This window comes from Periophthalmus magnuspinnatus, chromosome 1, assembly GCF_009829125.3.
Source record: "Periophthalmus magnuspinnatus isolate fPerMag1 chromosome 1, fPerMag1.2.pri, whole genome shotgun sequence".
NCBI lineage: Eukaryota > Metazoa > Chordata > Actinopteri > Gobiiformes > Gobiidae > Periophthalmus > Periophthalmus magnuspinnatus.
In genome coordinates, this window is record NC_047126.1 from 4,037,806 (window position 1) to 4,060,851 (window position 23,046).

A 23,046-nucleotide genomic window follows, 5' to 3' on the forward strand; every position below is an offset into this window, starting at 1 on the left:
AGGAGGAGCTACTGTCCCAACAAAGAGCCTTACAAACACGCACGGACAGTTTAGTTTTGTCCTTAATCTTCCTAAAATAAGGAGTTCTGTGTATTACTTATGGGAATGTGCCTTCCAAAGACAAAAGAGCAGGAGAATTATGCGCTGACCCATGAGGAGCGGTGAGACGGGGACAGCTGCACTGCACTGAAATCCCTGTCAGCGCTGATTGAACATGAACGGTTTGTGTAATTTCAATTTCACATGAATCAATCTATATGGATTATTTGTTTGGGTTATGTCGATGTAATATAGCACGGATCATCTGAGGTCACAGAGCGAAGATTAATGTTTTCACGGGGGCCTGACGCATTGTTCGGCTGTCTTGGTTAGAATACACGCTAAGACGATCACGGTCTAGTCTGAGTATTCTCTTGGAAGTGTCGCCCTGAATGGCAATGCGACTGTTGGGCTGTCTGTGGATGTAAGACGGGCTGACACTGCTCGTCCTGGTGGGGATTGTGTGGATGTGATGCAAGGCGCCCTCTGTGTGAGTGTTTGATTTAGGATTAGGCCTGCTCATCTAGATCCTAATACCATAATCCCCAAATTCACTGAGTCACAGCTCAAACATGCACGCTTACACTATGGCTCCGACGTACACGCATGAACCGGCGCGCAGACCTGTATCTGTGACTATATGTTTGCCGCTGGGGTTTCTGAAGGCGTCGACAAACAGCGGGATCCCGATAGGAGGAAAGATACGGACACAAAATGTTTGGGATCAGAGTCACATCAACTACAATATCGTCTGAAGAGGACTTTATATCATTCATTTAGAAGTAGCTGCTTAGCTTAAGGCCTAATTACGAGGCAGCAAAACCCGTACAATTTTATGATTATGGTGTTGGAAAAACTGTTAAATCTGACTTTTAAATCTAGAATAAATGCGTTGTAATTTAGGAGTATATAAAATTGTGTCTTCCGTGTCTTAATTGTCCCACTATTTGTGCAATTTTACCCTTTGTTTTTTTATTCTTGTGTGATATGTAACTACCCTGCTGTAATTGTCCTTAAGTAACATTTAATTAGTTTCTAAGTATAGATGTGTTTAAAATCCGGTTAGTAGAACTCTCCTTTTATAAAAGAAAGTCTCTTTTTGTGCAGATCTAAACCCCATGCCACAAACACTCACATTTTCTTTATAAGTAAATTACAGAAAAGTACCCTGTGTTTAAACATTGTCTTTTTAATGGGATGGAGACAAACAATACAAGAGCTCCAGCATATGTTTATCCTCCTCAGTCGTTAAAGACAGCTTGGCTAAAAGCTTTGATGTGCTATAACTTTATTGCAGGAGACTGGAGCAGACCCTCTGTGCTGATAAAACAAACACACTTCCAGTCCTGCTCTGGCGGTACTGGCCTGGTGCCGAGCGAGCGCTCACGAGCGTATGAGAAAGATATCTGTGTTACTGCACGTGCTTCAAATCTATAGCCGTGTACATGGGAGCATTTGGACATGCTTGAGTATATACTATGTATTTTGTATGTGAAAAGACACAGACAGCCAGGGCTCCAGGACAGGCGGGGGTGGAAGGGCTGCTCACACATGCTCTGCCCAGATAAGACTCATCTGCTCGGGCTTGGCTTCCCACTGCTGCTCTGCCGAGCTCTCCACAGCGGAGCTGCCAGTTTCTTCGCCTCAGGTCTTTCCCTGCTGAGGTGGGTGAGTGCGCTTTAACATGTACTCTAATAGTAGGACAAAGACTTTTTCCATTTTCAGAGGAAATCCAGCAGATTCCACCAGGCATTCCACTGAAACGCACTATTATTGAAGCTCAGTGTAATTCAATAAATCCTCATCATAAGTGATACACTCCACACTGCTGTACGTGGGAATTCCCGAGCACTTGAACATATATACTGATCATTTTATAGCGCTGTATACACAGTGTTAGGTAACTGGCAGCTAAAGACATCTTTAGACTATTAATAATCCCTCCTTTATAGATCACGGCACGCATGTCTACATACAAACACACAGAATAGGACATAAAACATGTGCTGCACAATGTGGCCATAGACTCTAATCCATATGGTGGAATGGTGCATACTAATCTTTAAGCATACGGCTAGTGGCATAATAATGTTTTTTACATAGACATCAGACACAGTGCATAATGGTAATGGGCCTGGGGGTGAAATCCATTTCTGTGTGGGAATGTCAGTAACAAAAGGAGAATAGATTAACACACTGTTATTTCTCTGTGGCTAACCCGCTGGCATAATCCTATACCATGAAAAAGGCAATAAACCCAAATGACTCTCATATATTAAAGAGGTGACGCACCAGTTCTATGTTGTCATTTTCATTGGATCAGCTCACCAAAAAGTACCCAGAATACACCAGCCTTCCTCACACACTGGCATTATAATAACGTACCCTCGATGCTGGAGAGTATGACCCTGGAGTGATCGTAGGCAATGACGTTAGCGTAGCGGTTCTTTGGTTTGTTCACCTCCAAGTTTGAGTTCTCCCATGTGAACTGCTGCCCAGGGTCCACAGACTGAGAAGAGAGAGGTAGATTTAGTACAAGTGCGAGTGGAAATCTTTTTACAGGGATTCACAAAGGGGAACGATATGTGCAGAAAGTCTTAATACTTAGTTGCACCTCAATATTCACTGTATGTGGCTATAATTTCAAAGTATTTCTGCACAATATAGATTTTACAGTTTACAAAAAAAATAAATTGGTATGTAGTGCGTGTGCCACGACTGAGCTGGCCATGTAAAATCCAAGTATGTCCACTTACGCTGTCATTTTACCATTGCAATCCCATTACGACCCAAGAACAAATTGCAAGTACTGTGAAATGATTGACCTCAAACTAGAACATGGGCAAAGACCATATTTTATCTCTCATTAATGTAGAGACTTTCAATTTTTGACACCAAACCAGTGAAAGATGATAAAAGCGTGATCAATTCCTCTGGGACTGAAAGACATGGTTGTGTTAGACCAACACATTAAGTTCCTGGGGCGTAATTACAGTGTAACCATCGCTGTTAGCTGCAAAAGGCAGACATGAGGTCATTATGGGCCTGTCAGTGGATGAGGAGAAGAAGAGGAGAAAGCCAGAGCAATTTAGCAATTCAGAATATTTTACGACACATAATTATGGTTTGGGTCAGGGAAAAATACGGCAGAGGAGTTATACTGGATAAGTGCATGCATGTATATGTGCCTTTATACAAGCTGCCCAACATCATGTGTGTCTGATTATGACACTGCAATCATTTCTGGGCTCTTTTCCCTCCTCCACCGGGCGTCTATGGCTTCCTCGTTAAGGCTCCGGGCCGAACAAAGCACACAGTCATGCAGAGAGAATGCGAGGCTCAACACTGTGTTTCCAACTTGTGCCACAATTACACAGGCCTCTCCCTCTGCGTCTCCCTGCTTTTTATTCTCCCAACGCTGCACTGCCTTTGCTTTTCTGCTTTTTGCATAATGCATCCTTGTCTCCGTCTGCGTGCGCATCTCTGTCACACACAGTTTGTCTCTCTTGTGGTAGCCAATTAGAGCCTTGTGTTTCCCTTCTTCACCCAGAGGCCGTTGGTCTAAACAGAAACGAAAACATTTTTACCCCTTTAATAGCTCTCTGTGGAGCTCATTGTAATGCGAGCTGTATTTGCTACAGAGCCAGTAAGTCAGGATTTTCTTTCTACTGCTGCTATGTTATATTTAGTGGCACGGTTCAAGCTAAAGTCAGACCAGTTGTTATCTTTAAGTCTCTGTCTTGCGTTTTTCCTTTTAACTTTGCTGCAAGTGGATAAAAAGCTAATCATGAAGTGTCTTTCTGCAGAATACTTCTCCTTGTATCTCATGGAGTCGTGTCTGCCTCTGCATTTCCCCGCATGATATCCCAGTCGATAAGAATTTGGCTGTAAGCAAACGAGCTTTGAGGTTGCAATTTCCATTTAATATTTGTATAGATAACAAGAATATGATAGAAGGGGACAGTGTACATTATCGCGTATCTTTCGGTTAAAATGAATAATAATAATACGACTTCTCCAATATCAGACGTGGAGAATGACACAGAGGCGGGTTGATCAGTGGAAGATAAATAGGGACATGATTGAATTTTCCAAGTGTGAGATTTTCAGGGACAGATAATCAGCATTCCTACCTCATACTCTTGTGAGAACTTAAGATTGTCGTTTGCCTTCAGGCGCTCGATGTGATCTGCGAGCTCAGAGAGGGAGACGGGAGGGTGGCTCGCCATGCCTGCCCAAAACACAGAAACAAGCCCATTTTGATACTTGTTCACTTTTTACAGCCGAAATGTTAAGAGTTAGGAGTTGTTATCCACGGTCAGAAAAGAAGCAAATGGAGGATGTCGTGTTTTTTTTTTTTTTTTTTCTCTTCTCCCAAGCCAGACAGAAGGAACAATGTGAATGTTGGAAAGTTACTGAAGCAACAACAAGACGTCCTTAGAGTATGCACACTGCTGGGTGGAGATAAGAGCGTGAATCAGGCGGTTAAAAATTTAGTATGGGCAAAAAATGGGCTTTGCAAAACAAATTAGAGCAAGCAGCTTCCTCCTGAATGGGATGGAAGTTAGTTTGTTTTTTTAAAAAGAGAATAGTTCATAAAATGGTAACAACAGAAAAGCCTGTGGCCAAGTCCAACTAACTTGACAGTCGCCGATAACCACGGTACACAGACACACGGTAGGCTGTAAAAGGGAAGAAAACACCCGAGTCAATCTTATCAATAGTGGCACATCTAATGCCGGGTGTATTGAACTGGCCGTGGTCTGAGTGCCTCCCCCTGTAAACCTCATGTGTGCGCTGTCTACCTGGAGTCTGGAAGTTGATCCTCCGCAGCTCTACGGGATCAGTGGGATGATGGGATGACATCGCTTTGCTGCAGGGAAAACTAGCCTTCCTGCCCTCAGCCTCAGCCCTTTTCCTGGAACGACAAACGCACACAGTGAAGTCGCTCAATAACAATCAAAAAGCTGCACAATCTTTGAAAATATCGTACTCTACCACAAGGCAATTTCTGGATTTAATCTAAATCAAAGTGATGAGGGTATTTGGTACTTCTAAGACAAAACAAAATTCCTAGGTCTTTATAAAATGATTGTAATTGCCTAGAATAGTTGGTTTGAGATGTTGTTAAACTGCCGGGCTAGTATTACAGCTTGTTTTATGTTAATAAGTGCATCAATGTCTGGCACGGTGCCTCATGCAGTATTTTGGTTTTGCAACTGCACTTTACAATGCAATCATCAAAGAAACATCAAATAAAGCCTGCGCCTCTCGAGATCTATTATATGAAATCTTCCTGGCGAAGGGAAATGCCCCTGTAGGACACGAGAAATGGTAATAAGCAGAGGTTGTTTACCTGTCAGGTTTGCTGGATCCAAACAAGGAGAGCAGCAGATAAAAGGACAGACACAGATGCATAATATTAGTGTCCAATCAAAAAGCATCAGGGACAGGTAATGCTGAGCTCATCCTGCCAACTCCCTCATGCCTTAATAATGTGATAGATGTGCAAAATAGCACCTAGTGTGAATAAAGAGAGCGAAAATCAATGTAGAAAGTGGCTTTTATGAAACGTAAACCACACCCACACAGTGATACCTCTAAAATAACAATACAAACACGTCTTTGCATAATGGGATGCTAATGGTGGAGATAACCATTCCACTTCTGAACATCATATTATGACCAGTGAGGTTAATAAGCCCAAGGATTCATGGGAAACCTTTATGTTTCTGAAATGGCTGCCTTATTTGCAGTCACCAGTTACGTAACTTTAATATAATCTGCAAACAATTACAAAAGATAGATGTAGCTTTGTTTGAGTTCAAATGAAGCATAATTACTCTAACAAATGAACACGGCATGGAGTTAATATTTACCTCTAACGTAGCGCACAAAACTATAAATAAACTTTAATGTTATTCCTCTATAAATAATGGAAGCCCACCACCTGGGCTTTACACAGTCTAAGAGTGACTGTGAAAAATGGAGAGAACGGCTGAGTGGAAGTCTAGACTAAACTCCCAAATCACAGTTGTATAGATATGAGTCGGAAAAAAACATACATTTTGGAAAATAGACAACTGAATGAAAACCTCTGCTTGAGCTGACCAAGACCAGACTGTCACAATAGATTTATGTGTAAAACAGCCCAAACCACAATGGATCAGAAGTATATAAAATTATGGTCTGCTGTTAAGATGATGAGCTCAGATTATGATTGTGGTGACTTAAAGATCAGAACAAAATTATCCTGAGACGTGAACATACCTTTTGAAGAGTAAAATGGCAATGACGATGCAAACAATGAAGATGACGGCTAGTACTGGCCCGACCACCCACAGAAGCCCCTCCTCCTCGTCTATGATTGGCTGAGGATCCACGTCTGACGAGGTAACGGGGTCGGAGTATGGGCTTGTCGAAAACATGGTCTGGAAAAGTAACAAAATTGGATTGATTTATTAGCGTAATTACAAGAACTTACTCTAATGAACGTCACGGCTTACGTTTTCTGAGAGGTCGAGCAGCGCCAGCACAAAGAAGACATACTCCTGCCCGTTCTGCAGAGGTCGGTTGCGGAAGTCGCCGTAGTTTCGCCCATCTCCTAAGGTGAACTCAGGGGGGAGGGTTTTGAAGTGCGCGGAGACGTACGCTCTGGGATCTGACTGGCTCGCTTGTCTGCGGATACGAAGCGCGCGGCTCACGCTTGTTCTGTTGATTTCTTTCAGCAACTAAACAGAGATTAAACAAAAAAACATATTATTATTTATGGACCGTTGCATCCAACCTTCAAAAACGGTGACAGTAGCTCAGCTGATTGTTCACTGATACAAAGGTTGGCCGTTCGAATCCTGCTCTTGACATAAAAACATCATTGCTTGAGCAGTCAAATGATCTACAGGTTGGCGGCGCGATTCTAGCTCCCACAGATGAATGCTCTTGTTAATCCACCTCGTCTAGTGTATAAATCAGGGGCGTCAAACTCATTTTCACCGAGGGCCACATCAGCAAAATGGCCGCTATGAAGGGCCAGATGTAACTGTGCGACAGCGTAAACATCACTAAATGTAACCGAATGTCGAAGCACAAACTTGTATTCACCTTCACCTTTCTTCCTTCCAACTTCCTTCCACGCTGACAATTTTCCTCTTTATGAACATTTTTTGATGATTATTTGCAAATATTTCTCACTTCATTGCTCTCACTTGCTGGGAAAATCTCATTAGTTTATTGTCAGTGCACACATTAAAACAGTATAAGCTTATTTTAAAATGACAGTCATGCCTTTTAATTTAACTTCTCGCGGGCCACATAAAATGACGTGGCGGGCCGCATTTGGCCCCCGGGCCTTGAGTTTGACACGTGGTATAAATGTTTGTGTGAATGGGTGAGTGGTTCCTTGACGTAAAGTGAGTGCCTTGAAGGTGGAAAAGTGCTACATTGCTGGGGTTTCAGATGACATCAGTTGTGAATGAAGCAAAATAAAGTTCCTGTTGTGTTTTTGATGCAGAAATAACATTATAGCATAGATCAGAAATAGTGTATTATGGACTGTTTAAGAGTAAAAACAGTAAAAACTAAAAAAAATAATGCAGAGGATTGAGAAACAGCCCAGATTTCTGCTGAATCAACAAGCAAAAGCATTAAGCTGTTATTAATCTCTGGTAAAACCCACTTTATCCTGATATTCAAACGATCTTATGTGAACGCAGAAGAAATATTTAAAAGCAGGTGTGAAATTACCCGTACAAGCGGAGTAACATCACCATAAACCAAAATAAAAACTTTATTTTGCCTCGTTCACATCTATGGTTCAATAATATTTAATACAGATGGGAGCAGCTAAAATTAATATTGTCCAAATGCAGGTACAACATAATGCAGTGAGCTCGTAGGTGGAGTCACAAACAGAAATTAGCAGCTTCGAAATTTACCTTTTATATAAAAAAGTCGCCACCTGGATTTAACGAAGCAAATAGGTACGAGCCTCCTATTGGATAATTACTGCATCTTTCAGCTGCAACCCCAACTGGTGCAATGAGTTACTTCTTATTTCTTAAACAACCACATCAAAAGACACATCCCGTGGTCGTGGAAAAGATGTTAGTCTGTTTGAGTAGGGTCAGATCATTGGCGTCAAGCAGAGAAAACATCTAAGGAGATTACAGAAACTACTAAGAACTGCCCAAAGCATTATTAAAAACTGGAAGGATAGTGGGAACCCATCGTCTTCGAGAAAGAAACGTGGCCGGGAAAAAATCCTGCATGATCGTAATCGCCGACACTTAAACGTTCGGTGAAATCAAATCAAAGAAAAACAACAGTAGAACTCAGGGCTGTGTTTAATAGTGCGTAGCGTAATCAAAGCTAAAGGCGGTCCAACAGAATATTAGAGCGTGTGACCTTTTTTTTTTTTTTGGCCAGGCAGTGTATGTCATCTCAAATTACAACGTTATCAATCGGGGAAAACTGGCTCTTGCTCCCCCATCTGGGAGTCTGGCATCATCACATCCTAAAATCTGAAAACTACCAGTAAAAAATGTGTCCGCTTAACATTTTACCATTTAAAAGGAACACAGAACATTTTAAAGATTTGAAAGTCTCACACCTAGCGCATTTTCATACTTATAAATAGTAGATCACACATGATTTCGAGTTATATTTTACAGTGTACTGGCACAACTTCGAGAATAAACCAATTCGCTGGGAAAGAGACAATATTTCTCCAATGAAAAGCCTCATCAGTGATAGAACAATAGCTCGCGCTGGGTAATACACCTTGGCCGCCAATGACTTCATCATCTTCTGAGTGGCTATCACATTTATCTATTCAGACAGTGGGCACCATAAAAACTCCACTCGGTCTAATCTCACACACACGAATCTGCTTTCACAACTGCATAATGAGGCAATGAAGTCTTTGGCAAAGGAAGAATGTGGAATTAGATGTGGAATGGCATTGTTGGGAATGAATCGGAGATGGATTTCGCACACATTAAAACGGGGAAAACGGCCACAAAATGAAAAGTGAGTAAACTCTGCAGTTTCTCTGGGACTCTAAATGTGTACGTATCGTTAACCAAAGTCTCATATACATAATTACCCACTACTTGGCCAAAAACATCATTTATTACTAAGCTTTACAGTCATTTGTATGCCTCACCTCATCTAAGTTCATCTGATCTGGTTCGTCCCACGGATTGAGAAACTTGCCTCCTCTCTGTCTCTTCAATGGCACCACCACAACATAGTAGCCCCTGAAACAGAGTCCGCGCTGGGATGAGTCCAGATGAAACACACATAAACCTGATTGCTTTTTCAGTTAGGCCTGTGGAAACATCAGCCCTTTAACATGTTATTACAACTACAACGTGTTACCACAGCTGCAACAATACACAATAAATCTAAACATCTGGGAAAGGAAGTTGGTGTTAAACCCTTGTGTGAGAACAAAAACATCACCACGGCGGGGTCTTGTTGTAGGACGCGCTCTGTAAGTACTAGCCAAACAGTAAGGGCGATGACCCCAGATGATTCATGTGTACCTGTACTTTCAGGCTGTAAAGTACAAAGTGTTACAGTCATTTATCTTCAGTATAGCGCCCCTTTATATGTGAAAATGACCCATCATGGTGCCGTTTTTTTCACTGTATTTAATAGTGCGGCTATTTCAGTGGCTGTTCACAATGAAGGAGTTGAACAATGCGGCTGATGTAACAGGTAAACAAAAAGTTATACAATATTTGTTTTCGGTCATCTGCAGATTTTCAGCTTTGTGTTTTTCATTTGGGAGTTATTCACTTGCTTTGCTGGCAGCTCAGACAAATCCATCCTAGTGGACCACTAAATGAAACGCAGCTGTGTGAACAAAACAGTGAAATGACCTCACTGGATCTTAGCAACAATTCCACTGACAACAACATCAGCGAAATCTCCACATTTAAACCTCATTAAAGGCAATCATTTGAATAATTCATTGCTTTAATAACAAGCCTCACATCTGTCATCATTACCTGACTTTAGCAGTGGTCTGGACGGTCGGCAGCTGCACGGTCACCATACCGTCTGCATTGGTTTTACCCACCACCGTTGGTTTGGTCTTGAGCAGGTCTGGGGCCGTCGTGGCGGTGACGCGGTGCTGCAGGCCTCCAGCGCTGTTGGCTCGGTTTGTGAGCAGGAACGAGTACTGTGTGTCCGGCTCCAGACCAGTGATCAGCTTCTGAGTCTGCTTCCCGTCCACTTCCACAGACTGGCCCTTCCCATACAGGATCTGCACAGACACATTCACCTTATTCCAGACGTTGCCGTGGGCCCCGCCATCGTCATTCAGGTTGTGTTGAATTTAATTTGGCTGCTGATCTTAACAGCAAATGACTTCTAAACGGACTACAAAGGCATTTTAAAGACTCCCAGAGAATCAGTGCAGTGCGTTGACTTGTTGGTCACATAAACATTGAACATTTTATACAAATCAACCTATTTTATATCATATTTTACTGGCAAAACCAAATTCTCCATTGGAATGAATGGGATTCCCACTTAATTCCCGGACGTGCCACCAGGAAGAAGAGGCAAAGGTGAGCAGGACAGAATAAGGGCATTAACCACATAATCAGTGGAGTCCACTGGTCCTAAAAGAAGCTCATATAACATCTGTGACACCAGACTGATGAGTTTTCTAACATAAGTAAGGCTTTTATGTCCAGTACATCATATATCAGTGTAGATAAAACACATGTAAACTTACAGTAAATGGCTGGACGGGGTTTTTATCTCGGATTTCCCAGGAAAGAAGCACAGAGTTTTTCATGGCAGCTTTCACTCGGAAATTGGTGGCAAAAACTACAATAAAGAACAAAATGAGACAATTATTATACAGAACTTTAGCCCATTACATTACATTACCTGCTCTGTCACTGTAGCGTGAGTGAGTTTGGTCCCATAGTTCTCCACTTAAGGGATTTAGAGTTTAATCTATATCTATAACACTCACCCAGGACCTCGAGCTCTTACCTTGCTTTGCACAAAGACGTTCTGTCTATGACTACAGTGACAAGACAACGAAAAGGACACTCAGAATGTGGTTACTCAGATGTTGGGGTGTTGTGTGTTGCTGGTATGACTGTTTGTATGCAAGACTGTTAGGAAGCACCTTTTGGACTGAAGACGTACGAGGGAGGGAGGGGCCTACCTTGGTCTAGCCGCTGCGTCCGAAACTGGACACTGGGGCTGTAAGGCCCTTGGCCCACATTTGTGAATGCGCTCACTCTGACTTCAAACACTGTGTCTGGAGTAAGACCCTCCAAAACCACACTGCACTTTGGGGAGAGCACCTCCGCTTCAGAGGCATTGCCTCGACTGTTTATGTCCTTATACAGCACAGAGTATTTTGTGATTTTGCCATTTTGTTCAATGAGGGGAACTGTTTTCCAAGCGAGTCGCATAGAGGTGGCAGCTGCTTCTTCGGCGATAATGTTCTCTGGATATCCACTCGGAGCATCTTCTGGAGTGCTCACCTCCTTCACTGCTTCCTCACCATATCCCATTTTGTTGCGGGCAGAGAGTCGGAAAACATAGCTTGCTCCTTTATGAATGTCTTGAGCCGTGTAGCGATTTTCTTTGGCTGGAAACTCAACCACAGTAAAAGGAAGGACATCAATGCGACCAAAAGTGAGCCTATACCCGAGCAGTGGAGTGGGAGGGTTTGGAGGCGGGTACCACTGCAGGAGGGCTGTGCCCGCCTCAGTGGCACTAACCATCAGTTTGGGCATCTCCGGCACTAAAGAGAAGAACACAAGAGGAAGTCAGCGAGCGATGAAAGGGACGAAATAATTGCAAGTTAATTGCAGACTCAATAATTTATAACCAAGAAGAATAGAAAATAGGCAGTGCTGATTAATATTGCACTAAATTACTGGTTTCCTTTTCACAGAGAAACATATGAGGGATTTAGACAGATGACTCACTCAATGGTTCCACTAATGATCATTAGCAAAGCAGCACTTTCAAACACTATTAAGAGTGTCAGCTTTTGTGACCAGGTCATTTAAACTCATGAACAGATGCCACTTTAATATGATGCACACTTTGATTAGATAAATGTCCTTTTTAAAAATTATTATTATTTGCACAGGACCTTTAGATTCAGCATATTCCAGTGTCTAGGTAGATCCTTTTATCTGCTTTAATGATCTGTGTGTAGACGCATACGTACATGGCAAAGCAGTGCACACACTGACAGGTTTGCTCCGTGCACCATCGCCCTTGGCGGTGTAAGCCCCCACTGACACAGAGTACGAGGTGTCTGCCTTCAGGTCTCCCAGAACCACCTCCTGCAGAACACAGCAGGCAACAGTCAGCCAGGCAAAGAAAAGCACTTAACCCACACCCACAGGGCGCTTTATAGCAAAAGATGCAATCAAAACACAATACTATCAAAATCATTGCTTTATTTTCACACTAGCATAGACCTGACTCTGATGTAACGCACTTTGGTCAAATAATTGTTAAAAAGATGGTAAGATGAAAGTGATACTTACATATTCAGTCGACTCATCAGATCCCCACTGAATAATGGAACCGGCAAATGGGAAGAAAGAAGACAAACAATTTGTAAGAGTAGCCATCAAAAAGCTTTCACCCTTTTACTACACAACTTCAATGGAGTATGACTTTATTTATAGTGAAAGGTATAGCTCGAAAGATTAAAATATACATATAAGAAAGAGCATGGAGATCAGGCCTGTCACGAGAACACGTTTTTGAAGCTCGATATATCGCTACAGAGAAATATAACGATATAAACAATGATGTTGAAACTAATTTATGCCTCTGACACAATAACAATAAAACAGGTTCATCTCAGTAAACTATTTTTTAAATAAACTGTATCGTTAAAAGGCACAAGCTGCAACAAACTAATATCTGTGTTAAAGCCTGTATTATGATATTTTCTGATCTATGTTGTAATGTTTCCTCATCACAAACAGACCTGGAGGTGTGTTTTGTTTCATTCACACATGAAAACTACCACTTCATGACATCACAAGGTGGAACAGAGCATTTTAGCTTTGGAGATGTAGACAGACCAATAATAAAGAGTTACTAAAACATGTGTGGATGAAACAAAACACAACTCCAGGTCTGTTTTTGAGGAGGAAACAGCAGAACATATGGGTATAACATGACTTTAAGCTCACAAGAGTCAATTTTGTCAAACATAGGACATTTAAACAATAATTAGCCAGTTAGAAGTTACATATTCAACTCTTTTCAGCTCAAATCTTGTCATGTCACAACAAAAAATAACAATTTCATTCACTGAACGATAAGGCGCTATAGTGATTACCGTGACAGGCCTGATGCAGAGCGAGTAATACCATAAAATCCACACCTGTGTATCTTCAGTGAGGATGTCCTTGATGAGGGGCTGTCCCTGCGGTTCTCCATAGTTCATCTGCACATAGTGAACTTGGTAGCCTCTTATCTGACCATGCTGCCGCTCAGGGGCCGGTGCACGCCATTTTACCCTAAGAGCTGAGGCGTTCACTGTCTCTGCCTCCACCCAACGAGGAGGGCCACTTGGAACTACAAATGCATTTTGGAATAAAGGTCACAATTCACTTAAAAAGCCCACACTTTGTTAGCAAAAAATTATTTCTTTGTGAGAAAAATGTGGAAAAAATACAGCCACCAAAAATATAAAAAATGCTTGGATGTTTGGTAAAAAGCCAAAATACTAAAAAAACAACAACAAAAAAACTAGAAAAGATAAGAATATGTATACAACGATAAGAATGGCTGATAAAAGGGATTTGTTGCCAGAGGCTGATAAACAGTGGCAGGCAGTCAAAGAGAAACTATTGAGAAAAAACTCTTGCTGCCAAAAAAGTTAAAAAAAAACAAAAACACTTCACCACTGTGTGTTATCTGAACGTTCCCTCAAAGGTACAGTAAATAAAACTAGAGCCACACGGAGATACAGAACTATAAACGTTACACAAGGCATTCAAAAACATAGATTCAATCATTGGGGAAAAATGCATCTTGGGAAACAGTTGTTAGGGCAGCCAGGGTTAAGTAGGGCTGAGGAGTTACTTGGTTATTGCTACTGTGTTAGGGCATAATCTGGAGAAAAACGGTTGTCTTGAAAAACCTTAAACAAGGGAAAACGGGGAGGAGCTGTTCCAGGAAGGTCCGAAGGCATCAGCGGACAGACAGAGACACTTGCTTGGAGTTGTTAGTATGGTGTTAGCCTTGGTTAGCAGGGAAAAGGCTCTTATCTGAGAGGTTTGTTTGGAAACATACCATCCTCCTCGGTACGAATTAGCAGTTGTAAGCTTTCAGGTCCGTCACCAGCTTCCGTCTGCGCTCGCACTGTTATCCCATACTCTGTCCATTTCTCCAGGCTTCCCAGAAGAAAGGACGAACTTTCCGGTGAAATTCCATTGATTGTTTTGAATGTTTTGTTGCCTTCGGTGTTGGAGTACTGGATTGTGTAGCCGGACAGAATGCCGTTCTGAAACTCCACAGGTGGGGGCGCCCAACTTACCAGGATGCTGGTAGAACTGGGGCTGGTGCATGTGATATTCTGCGGAGGTGCTGCAGGGACTAATTTGCCAGTTTGAAGGCAAGTGGTGAGTGTTAACAGGATGTGTGTAAAGTTATTATTGTCGGGTGGAGAGGTGAAGGTAAGGTTTGTAATGGGATGGCAGATGACAGACAGGAAACAAAAGACAAAGAAACAAAGTGAAAACAAAACACTGGAAACAGAAGCTCTTATGTGAAAATCTGTGGCTAAAGTCACAGAGATGAGAAGGAGGAATGTCGACTTCTGTTCGACCAATGAAAACGATGGATGACTTGATAAATGCGACATCGAAACAGTGACTACACATAAACATACCTGACCATAACTCTCGTCCATAAAGTCTATTCAAGCCATCATGACGGATTTCTCTACTTAAACTTTGGGCGTCTTACCTTGTCCTTACTGTTTTTTTTAAAGATCTCAGATTGATTTGAAACAAACTGGAGTAATGATTATTTATGTGGATTTAAGCTTCTAGGTTTGGTCAGGTCTAATTTAGTAAAAAATTTAACTAGGAAATTAAGAAATGAATGATCAAATCTGAGGTCATTTGTAGCTTTTGGCTCTCTGCGACGATACAAAAATAAATGAATAACTATAACTTCATATTTTTGTCAAACTATTACAAATTCTTTTAAATAATCTGAACATTAAATCAGCTCAGTAGTTTGTATTCATTATTGATCAAAGTCAAAATGTCTCTGAAGTTGTGTTGCTTCCATCTGAAGTGAAAGCTTTTTAAGTTTAAGTTTTAAGTTTTTGCACTGTCAGCAGAGAAAACCAAAAAACACTCTTGCACACACACGCACACACACACACACACACACTGTGACCTACGCGTCTGAGGCGTGTCTATGGACACTTCATTGGTGTAAGCTCCAACTCCATGTTTACTCTTGGCAGCCAGTTGGAAAGTGTAGGTGGAGAACGGCTTCAGGTTTTTGAGGAGATAGGAAGTGGTTGGCTCAAAGCTGACTTTCTTCTGTTGAATAAACAACACCAACAAACAAATACTACATTTGGTATCGGGGTAAATAGTGTTTTTAGTGATTATAAGATTTACTCCCAACCTCTTCTGTCTCATCAGATCGTCGGTACACCAGCTCATACCCGGTGATCTGGTGGTCAGGACCTCCCTGAGGGGGCGCCACCCACGACAGGAGGATACTGGTCTCAGATTTGGCTTCACCTTTAAACTCCGAGGGCTGAGAGGGAACTACAGCATCACAGAATAACTAATTACTAACTGAAACTTACTAATTGTCACCTTTTAATATATATATTTTGATAGAATCTCATACCTCCAGTCTTGGCAATAATCTGCAGGTCCTGAGACAGAGGTCCATCTCCCACAGATGTGAACGCCAGAACCCTGATGTAATACGTCTTGTTAGGAGTCAAACTCTGGATAGTGATGAAGTTGGCACTGCGCACCATCTGCTTCTCCCACTGCACATCAGAGACACACAAACCGAGGTGTAATCCGACATGGCTCGCTCATGTTTGAGATTTATGTTTATTCAGCTGGTTATTTAATTAAAAGGCCCATATTACACAGTTTCCTGATCTGTGTTATAATGTTTCCTCATCAAAAACAAAACACTCTGCCAGTTTTGTTTTGTTATTAAAAGTGAAACAGGTCAACACAGCTCCTTGCCTGATTGACTGGCAGCAGGTTGTCCGTGGTGTAGTACACTCTGTAGCCCACGACCTGCCCGTTCGGCTCCTCGGGCTCATCCCAGTGAATAATGGCTGTAGTAGTGCTCAACATACGACCTCTGACCTGCAAATGGGATGGAATAAGAGCGAGAGAAAGGCAAACACTTTAAGATAATGATAATAATAATACATAACACTTAGATAGAGCTTCACACAATTCAAGACACAAAACACAAATGAAAGAAACAGAAAAAAACGCTTCCATCACAAAACATTTAGTCAACACCTCATCCCACCTCCTCTTCTTGGCGTTTAGTTCTAGCTAGATTAGACTTTTTGGTGTTTTATTGTCTTATTGTTCTTTGGCTGTGCGTCATATTTTCAGGTTTTTTGCGTGAAGCACTTTGGGGAGCTTAAGTTGTATTTTAAATGTTCTGTATAAATAAAACTGAATTGAATGAACATCAAAATATTTCTTCAGTCATTGGAACATTTTATTATTCCAGCAGTAACAGAGGGACGTAAACCACAAAGCTAAAGGTAAATCATACATCCAGCGCAACATTAATCTCACCTGTCGTGGAGGAGAAGAGGGGGCTTGCTCCGCCGTGCGCGCCTCCACCACGTCACTAGAGGGACCCTGACCGATGGTGTTCACAGCTGCCACCCGGAAATCATAGTGGGAATAAGGGCTAAGGCCACCCACGCTGTAGCGAGTTGTGGCGATTCCATCAATCTCTTTATATGGATCCTCTGAGCCTTTGGCACGATGCTGCGAATGGACAATAATTCAATGCTGGAAGATCTTAAAGAAGACGTATGGTGCTCGTGTCTGCTCTAGAGTTATAATCTATGACACACGAGGATCATTATGTTATAGTTTGCACATTTGTTCGCCGACTTTTGCGTTAGAAAACTGCGGTGTCCAATGGGAGCTGAAGTTGTTGGAAAGATCATCACAACAAAGAGCCGTGTAGCTGTCGGCTCCTCCTATGGACAGCAGCGGATCACGTTAATGAGTAGCAGATTTTTTTTTCATTTGTACCAAAATAACTGCACAACGCTGCTATTGATTAAGAAAATAAAACTGAAGAACGAAGTACACTGCCTGGCCAAAAAAAAAGTCGCCAATAAAAAAAGGTCACACACTCTAATATTCTGTTGTTCTGCCTTTAGCTTTGATTGTTTCGGTTTCGCTTCTGCAACGTCACAACATTTATTTCCGTCCAGTGTTGCATTAATTTTCCACCAAGATGCTGCATTGATGATGGAAGAGTCTGACGCTGCACAAAGCTTCTCCAGCTCATCCCAAAGATTCTCAATGGGGTTAAGGTCTGGACTCTGTGGTGGACAATCCATGTGTGAAAATGACGTCTCATGCTCCTGATCCACTCTTTCACAATCTGAGCCCGATGAATCCTGGCATTGTCATCTTGGAATACGCCCGTGTCATCAGGGAAGAACAAATTCATTGATGTAATAACCTGGTCATTCAGTTTATTCAGGTGTCAGCTGACCTCATTCTGCTGAACCTAGACCGGACCAAATGCAGCGACACCAACATATTTGCTTAGTTAAATCCAGGTGGCAACTTTTGTTTTGGCCAGGCAGTGAAAGTACGTCACAGTGGCAGTGAGAACAGGGATTGATCGGCAATATGGCGTCTTAAAAATAAGCAATTAAAACTCATTCAAACATGCACAAATCACTCCAAAAACAACTTCAACAGAGCAAATGAGAAGGGAAAACAACTACAGCAAGGTTAAACGCTCTAAAAGTCGATTTTGCATAATAGATCTGCTTTAAACCTTTCTGTTATTTAAAATTTAAGCCAGACCTTAAATAAATTTCTCTTTGGCATTGGCAGTTGTGAATTGTACCTGTATGATGTAATAGGACACTGGCTCAGGGTTGCCGGAGTCCCAGGTCAGGGTGATGCTGGTTGCTGTTCGCTCGGTCACTACAGGGATCCCCGGAGGCTTTGGGAGAGCTGCAAACAGAAATACACAAGAGTTCCACTTGAATTAATCGTAAAAACAAACACACAAGCAAGATAGTTCATAGCAATTTTGTCAGATACTTGCTAAATCTAAATCTGACTCAAGGAAAAATGAAGAATCCTTTTTTTTTATATTTAACATTCTAAAGGTTTTCTATTTACTAATGAGCCTCAGTTTGATGAATATGTTTTGGTGCAAATTTTACTTGAGGCAAGGTCATCCCACCATTTCCACCGCATGACTCTTTAATGAACCTACCTTTTACAATAATCTGCGCCACCGCCTCGATGACCCCCAGAGTGGACATGGCCACACACGTGTAGTTATTGGACTGGCGCACATCGGTGAGCTCCAGCACGTTGCGTCCGATCGGCATATCGTCTTCCGGCGTGAGGTCTTCCGCCCCCAGCATCCATTTCACGTACGGCATGGGGGAGCCTACAGCCACGCAGGTGATGTTGACGTTTCCTCCGGGCATGATTTCACTATCAGCGGGGGGAATGGAGAAACGGGGTGGAACTCGTCGTACTGGAAGGGGGGAAAAAAAGCAGATAATGTAGATTAGTTTATACACACTGAGAGAGTTTTATTTTATGTGGCGTAAGGGTTGAGATGAAGTTTTGTAGCATTCAGAAACATCCAAACAGTCTGGTACATCTGCGCTGGGGTGCATGTGATATCAAAATGTTTTATTCATGATGTTTTTAGGTGTGCTACATTAAATATTTTATGATCTGACTCACAAAAGGTACTCACGGCACACACACAAACACACATGCACTCACAAAAACTCTGAATAAAACGATGAGGAAAAGAACTCAGCACGGCAAAGGTACAAACACACAGTTTAATGGAAAAAAGGCATTCTCAAAGGAGCCGTGATTACTGTACCAACCTTCTCGTAGCTCTGCAGAGATGAGGTGGAGGGAGGAGGAGGAGGAGGTGGAGGAGGAGGAGGAAGGATGTTAGAGAAGAGACAACAAGTTAGACAAAAGGGCATCCTAGAGGTGGCTACTGAAAGGCAGAAGAATTTGGAGAAGAAAAGAATACAGCGGGTGATGTGTTGAGAAAGTCAGAGGTGGAAGAAGAACTTGATGTGTTCTACAACTACTTTTACTATTACTACGACTATAACATTACCACTGTAAACTTTGTTGTGTGTCAGTGAGTCAGTAATATATGTATCATGTCAAAAGCAACAGTTTTTTTGTCTGATTTTCCATAATTTCAATTTTTTTTTACTATACAGACCAAGTAAGTATATAAAGAGGGTTTGCAGATGTAAGTTTGTTGTTCAGTTTAGCCGTATATCTTTTACCACGCAGACAGACACAAGACACAAGAAGGCCTGAGGTATAAAGTTGTGTCCAACACTCCAACATTTGAAGCGTTGGGATTGTGAGACTGTGTGTTGAGGGACTGTGCAGAGACACGGAGCCTGAGGACGGGTGATGCTTGTCAGATTTGCAGAAAAACAAGTTTCAACCAGACAATGATTCGTTTTTTTCTCTGAGGTCTAAAGGCTAAGACAGGAGGGCACAGAGATTAATAGCCTGAGTGAGCGCTGGCCCAGCCTTCACTTGAAGTGAGGAAACATTTATTCATGACTTTCCTATCTTGTCTTCTGAAATAACAGACTCAACATTTAGACAGCAGCAACATTTCTCAAAAAGAAAAAATACTTCCTTGAATGTGAAGAAGAAACTAAAGTTTGTTATACGTGTTTTAAAGCTAAATTATTATTTTTAAGTAGACACCCTGTCTTTAATCAAAACAAAACCAAGTAAAATGATTATTTATGCATCAATGTCCCTCTAAACCTTTCATTAACAGGGTTCAACTGCAATGCTTTGGCACCAGTTTGTATTTTAAAATGATTTATCTACCTGATAATATGACTACACAGTGTTTTTCTGCTTTCTACTCATTTACATTGAAACAGCCCCTGAAAGCCCACGACTTACCTCTGACGTAGAGATTGGCTGGAGTGGAGTAGCGTGTGCCGTCACTGTTGGTGGCCACACACTCATACTTGCCCTGGTCTGACTCCTCGCTCATCTCGATCTGGAGTGCACCTGCACGACAGGAGCAGGAAGTGGAGACAGGGACAGAGACAGAGGAGGGACAGTCACATAGAAGAGGAGTGATCACACTAAGTACATCCATTAAAATGTAATAAATAAAACACAATATATGATAGGAATTTGTAAAAGGTTTCAAAATAAGTAATCAAGCCAAAGACTCTTTCAAAAAGAGATATCAGCAGCAAATAATTTAAAACAAGAACAATTTGCTTCATTCAAAATCGTGAAAATACCAAAATCAAAAAACAGTTATTCAAGAAAAAGGATCACAGTCTTCATGCAAGGCACAGCCAAACAAACAAGCATCGAAAATGTGAAGAAATCTTGTCAGAATGTTTGAAATCTGCTGAAAACTGAGATGAAGCGGAATTAGGGAGTTATACATTTCTGCTGTAACGTTACGGATCCACCACTGGGATCAGGAGTGTGATGTCATTTAAAACACAGCCCATAAGGAGGTAAAAACATCATGTAACCTCAGGCCGAGGCCAACACTTTAAAAAATGGAACGACATACGCAAAGCCTTGGAAAGGGACCGGTGTGTTCACACTCCCTGAAATCAGAAAAACTGTCAAAAAAGTCAACCAGAGCGTTCTTTAAAGATGGTACGTGGTGAGGCAAAAAAGCGCCCACAAAAACTTTATCAAAAAAGTGGTTGTTTGGGGCTTTTTATCCGTAATGAGAGAAAAGAGAAATGGTCAAAACTATGAGCAAAATGTCTGTGTGTGTATTTTGGAGTCATGTTGCCATCTGTACTTTTCAGGCTGAGTGAATAACAGCTGGGAGGGAAAACAGAACCAGGACGTTTGATCTGGCAAATACAGACAAGGTAGAATAAAAGGCGCGGGTCAAACTCAGGCCAGGACCCGCCAAAAAAGTGAAGGAAAAAATGTGACAGTAAAAATGTGAGAAAAACAAATCATTTGAGGTGAAAGTCTGAGATCGCTTTGCCACCTCAAAATGCAAAAAAAGATCAAAATTAAAAAACAAAACCAAAAAAAAAAAAACATGCTATAAAGTTTTACACATTTATTTGATGGTGATGTAAAGAAGTACACACAAACACTGACATGAAGAGATGAACACAATAGGGAATGCTGCTTAATTCTTATTCCGTCTCTTGCACTTGCAGATCTGGAGTGTCACCAAAATGGCCGACTAACGGGGCAGTTAATTATGCTCTCTTTATGCAAATGAAAACGAGTCGAAATTAGTCTTATGTCAGTGCACGGGCTACGATTCAAGAGGCTAAGTAACACTTGTATGTAAATCATGTTAACATTTAGCATGGCCAAGTTTAATGGGCCTTGATCACTTAAAGGAGACGTATTATGCAAAATGAACTTTAATGAGCTTTTAACCTTGTTTTAACTGTGTTCTCGTATCATTAGCTTAATTAAAGTTTTATTTTTGATCGATTCAGGGATGTTTGAGTAATCCTGTATTGTTCATGCATCTAAGACTTAAGTGCTGAGAGATTCCAGCTTTCATCTACCCCCTATCCCCGCCCACAATCCTGTATTTAGTTGGGATTATTGGAAAAATTAAGACAGGAAGTCATAAAATGTTTTGAACTGTTTTGTTTATTAAGTTATTATCGATCTATAATGCAGTTTGCAGTGAATAAAACGTAAACTTATGATGATCTACACATGTTAAATCGACTTCTCAGAGCTTTTAACAATGTTTTAGTTGTTTCCTCTTCTCTTTTACCATCTCGACGTTGTATTTGGAGTGACTCGTGCATCTTTATTCTTATTTTCAAGACGCCATATTGTCGATAAACCCCCGTTTTCACTGCCACCCGTATGCGCCCACTGCTCTGTACTTACTTCATTCTCCAGTTTTATTTTCTTAATCTGTGAGAATCAGCCGCACTGGGTCATTTTGGTTCTTTTATTAAGTCACTTTAGATCAATATTGCGATTTTAAATGTCCAAAATATGACATAATGAATGATATACAGCAGACACGAGCGCAATACGTCTTATTTAAATATGAAAAAGCAAGACTAAATCCCTGAAAAAAGCATAATACGTCTTCTTTAAGAGGATGGTCTATGTATCTGTGTCTCTATCTACGTCAAAAAACCTCGGAGATACTTCTACAAAATAGATATTATTCCAACAAATCTGTAATTGCTTTCAGACTACGGCAAAAAAGCAGAGTGCAGGGGCTGGAATGGAATCAGGCCAGTGTGTCATGTTGGTCCTCCCAGCAGTCTTACCTCGTATGGGCGTGCCACCTGAGTGAGCAATGAATGCACGAGATTAGAGAAGAACAAGAAGAAGAAAATGTTAGTACCACAAAAGGGGAAGGGGGGCAAGGGAGGGATTCTGAAAGTAAAGGCTGGGGCAGGGTGTGCTTGAAAATAGGAGACTTAAAATATAGATCTTGTATTGTTGTGGAGAGAAAAACAAGAGGCAGACAGAATAATAAATGATAGAGCAGAGGAGGACAGATAGAGTGACAGAGAGATAAGGAGATAGCTTATCGATTCATCTCCATTGACTTTGCTGGGGCATATGTGGCTGTAGTGTATAAGGCCTCTTAAAGTAAAAGTCTCCATCTAATCTCGTTCGTCTGATGCAGTATATTTACCTTGATATTGTCCAAGTAAATACCTCAAATAGATTAGATTTTATTGTGTTGTTTTATGTTTTTGTAAGGAAA

The 23,046-nt window shown here is 41.4% G+C and overlaps 1 protein-coding gene across 5 annotated transcripts in view; it reads right to left on the reverse strand.

The window, feature by feature from the left end:
* The window catches only part of ptprdb (protein tyrosine phosphatase receptor type Db), a 131,458-nt gene that overhangs the window by 21,115 nt on the left and 87,297 nt on the right, over nt 1–23,046 (reverse strand). For 2 of the 5 annotated variants that reach the window (XM_055223646.1, XM_055223644.1), the window contains 23 exons: nt 20,253–20,363; nt 18,547–18,816; nt 18,169–18,278; nt 16,863–17,060; nt 16,287–16,412; nt 15,931–16,078; nt 15,700–15,845; nt 15,467–15,611; nt 14,347–14,649; nt 13,433–13,626; nt 12,579–12,605; nt 12,254–12,371; nt 11,231–11,818; nt 10,787–10,881; nt 10,053–10,309; nt 9,203–9,296; nt 6,546–6,770; nt 6,310–6,470; nt 5,396–5,407; nt 4,845–4,957; nt 4,680–4,721; nt 4,173–4,270; nt 2,425–2,548 (listed from right to left, as the gene is read on the reverse strand). In XM_055223646.1, the coding sequence (XP_055079621.1) occupies nt 2,425–2,548; nt 4,173–4,270; nt 4,680–4,721; nt 4,845–4,957; nt 5,396–5,407; nt 6,310–6,470; nt 6,546–6,770; nt 9,203–9,296; nt 10,053–10,309; nt 10,787–10,881; nt 11,231–11,818; nt 12,254–12,371; nt 12,579–12,605; nt 13,433–13,626; nt 14,347–14,649; nt 15,467–15,611; nt 15,700–15,845; nt 15,931–16,078; nt 16,287–16,412; nt 16,863–17,060; nt 18,169–18,278; nt 18,547–18,816; nt 20,253–20,363 (3,705 nt within the window). The remainder of the gene's footprint in view (nt 1–2,424; nt 2,549–4,172; nt 4,271–4,679; nt 4,722–4,844; nt 4,958–5,395; nt 5,408–6,309; nt 6,471–6,545; nt 6,771–9,202; nt 9,297–10,052; nt 10,310–10,786; nt 10,882–11,230; nt 11,819–12,253; nt 12,372–12,578; nt 12,606–13,432; nt 13,627–14,346; nt 14,650–15,466; nt 15,612–15,699; nt 15,846–15,930; nt 16,079–16,286; nt 16,413–16,862; nt 17,061–18,168; nt 18,279–18,546; nt 18,817–20,252; nt 20,364–23,046) is intronic. The other 3 variants (XM_055223649.1, XM_055223651.1, XM_055223653.1) reach the window with 3 other exon arrangements.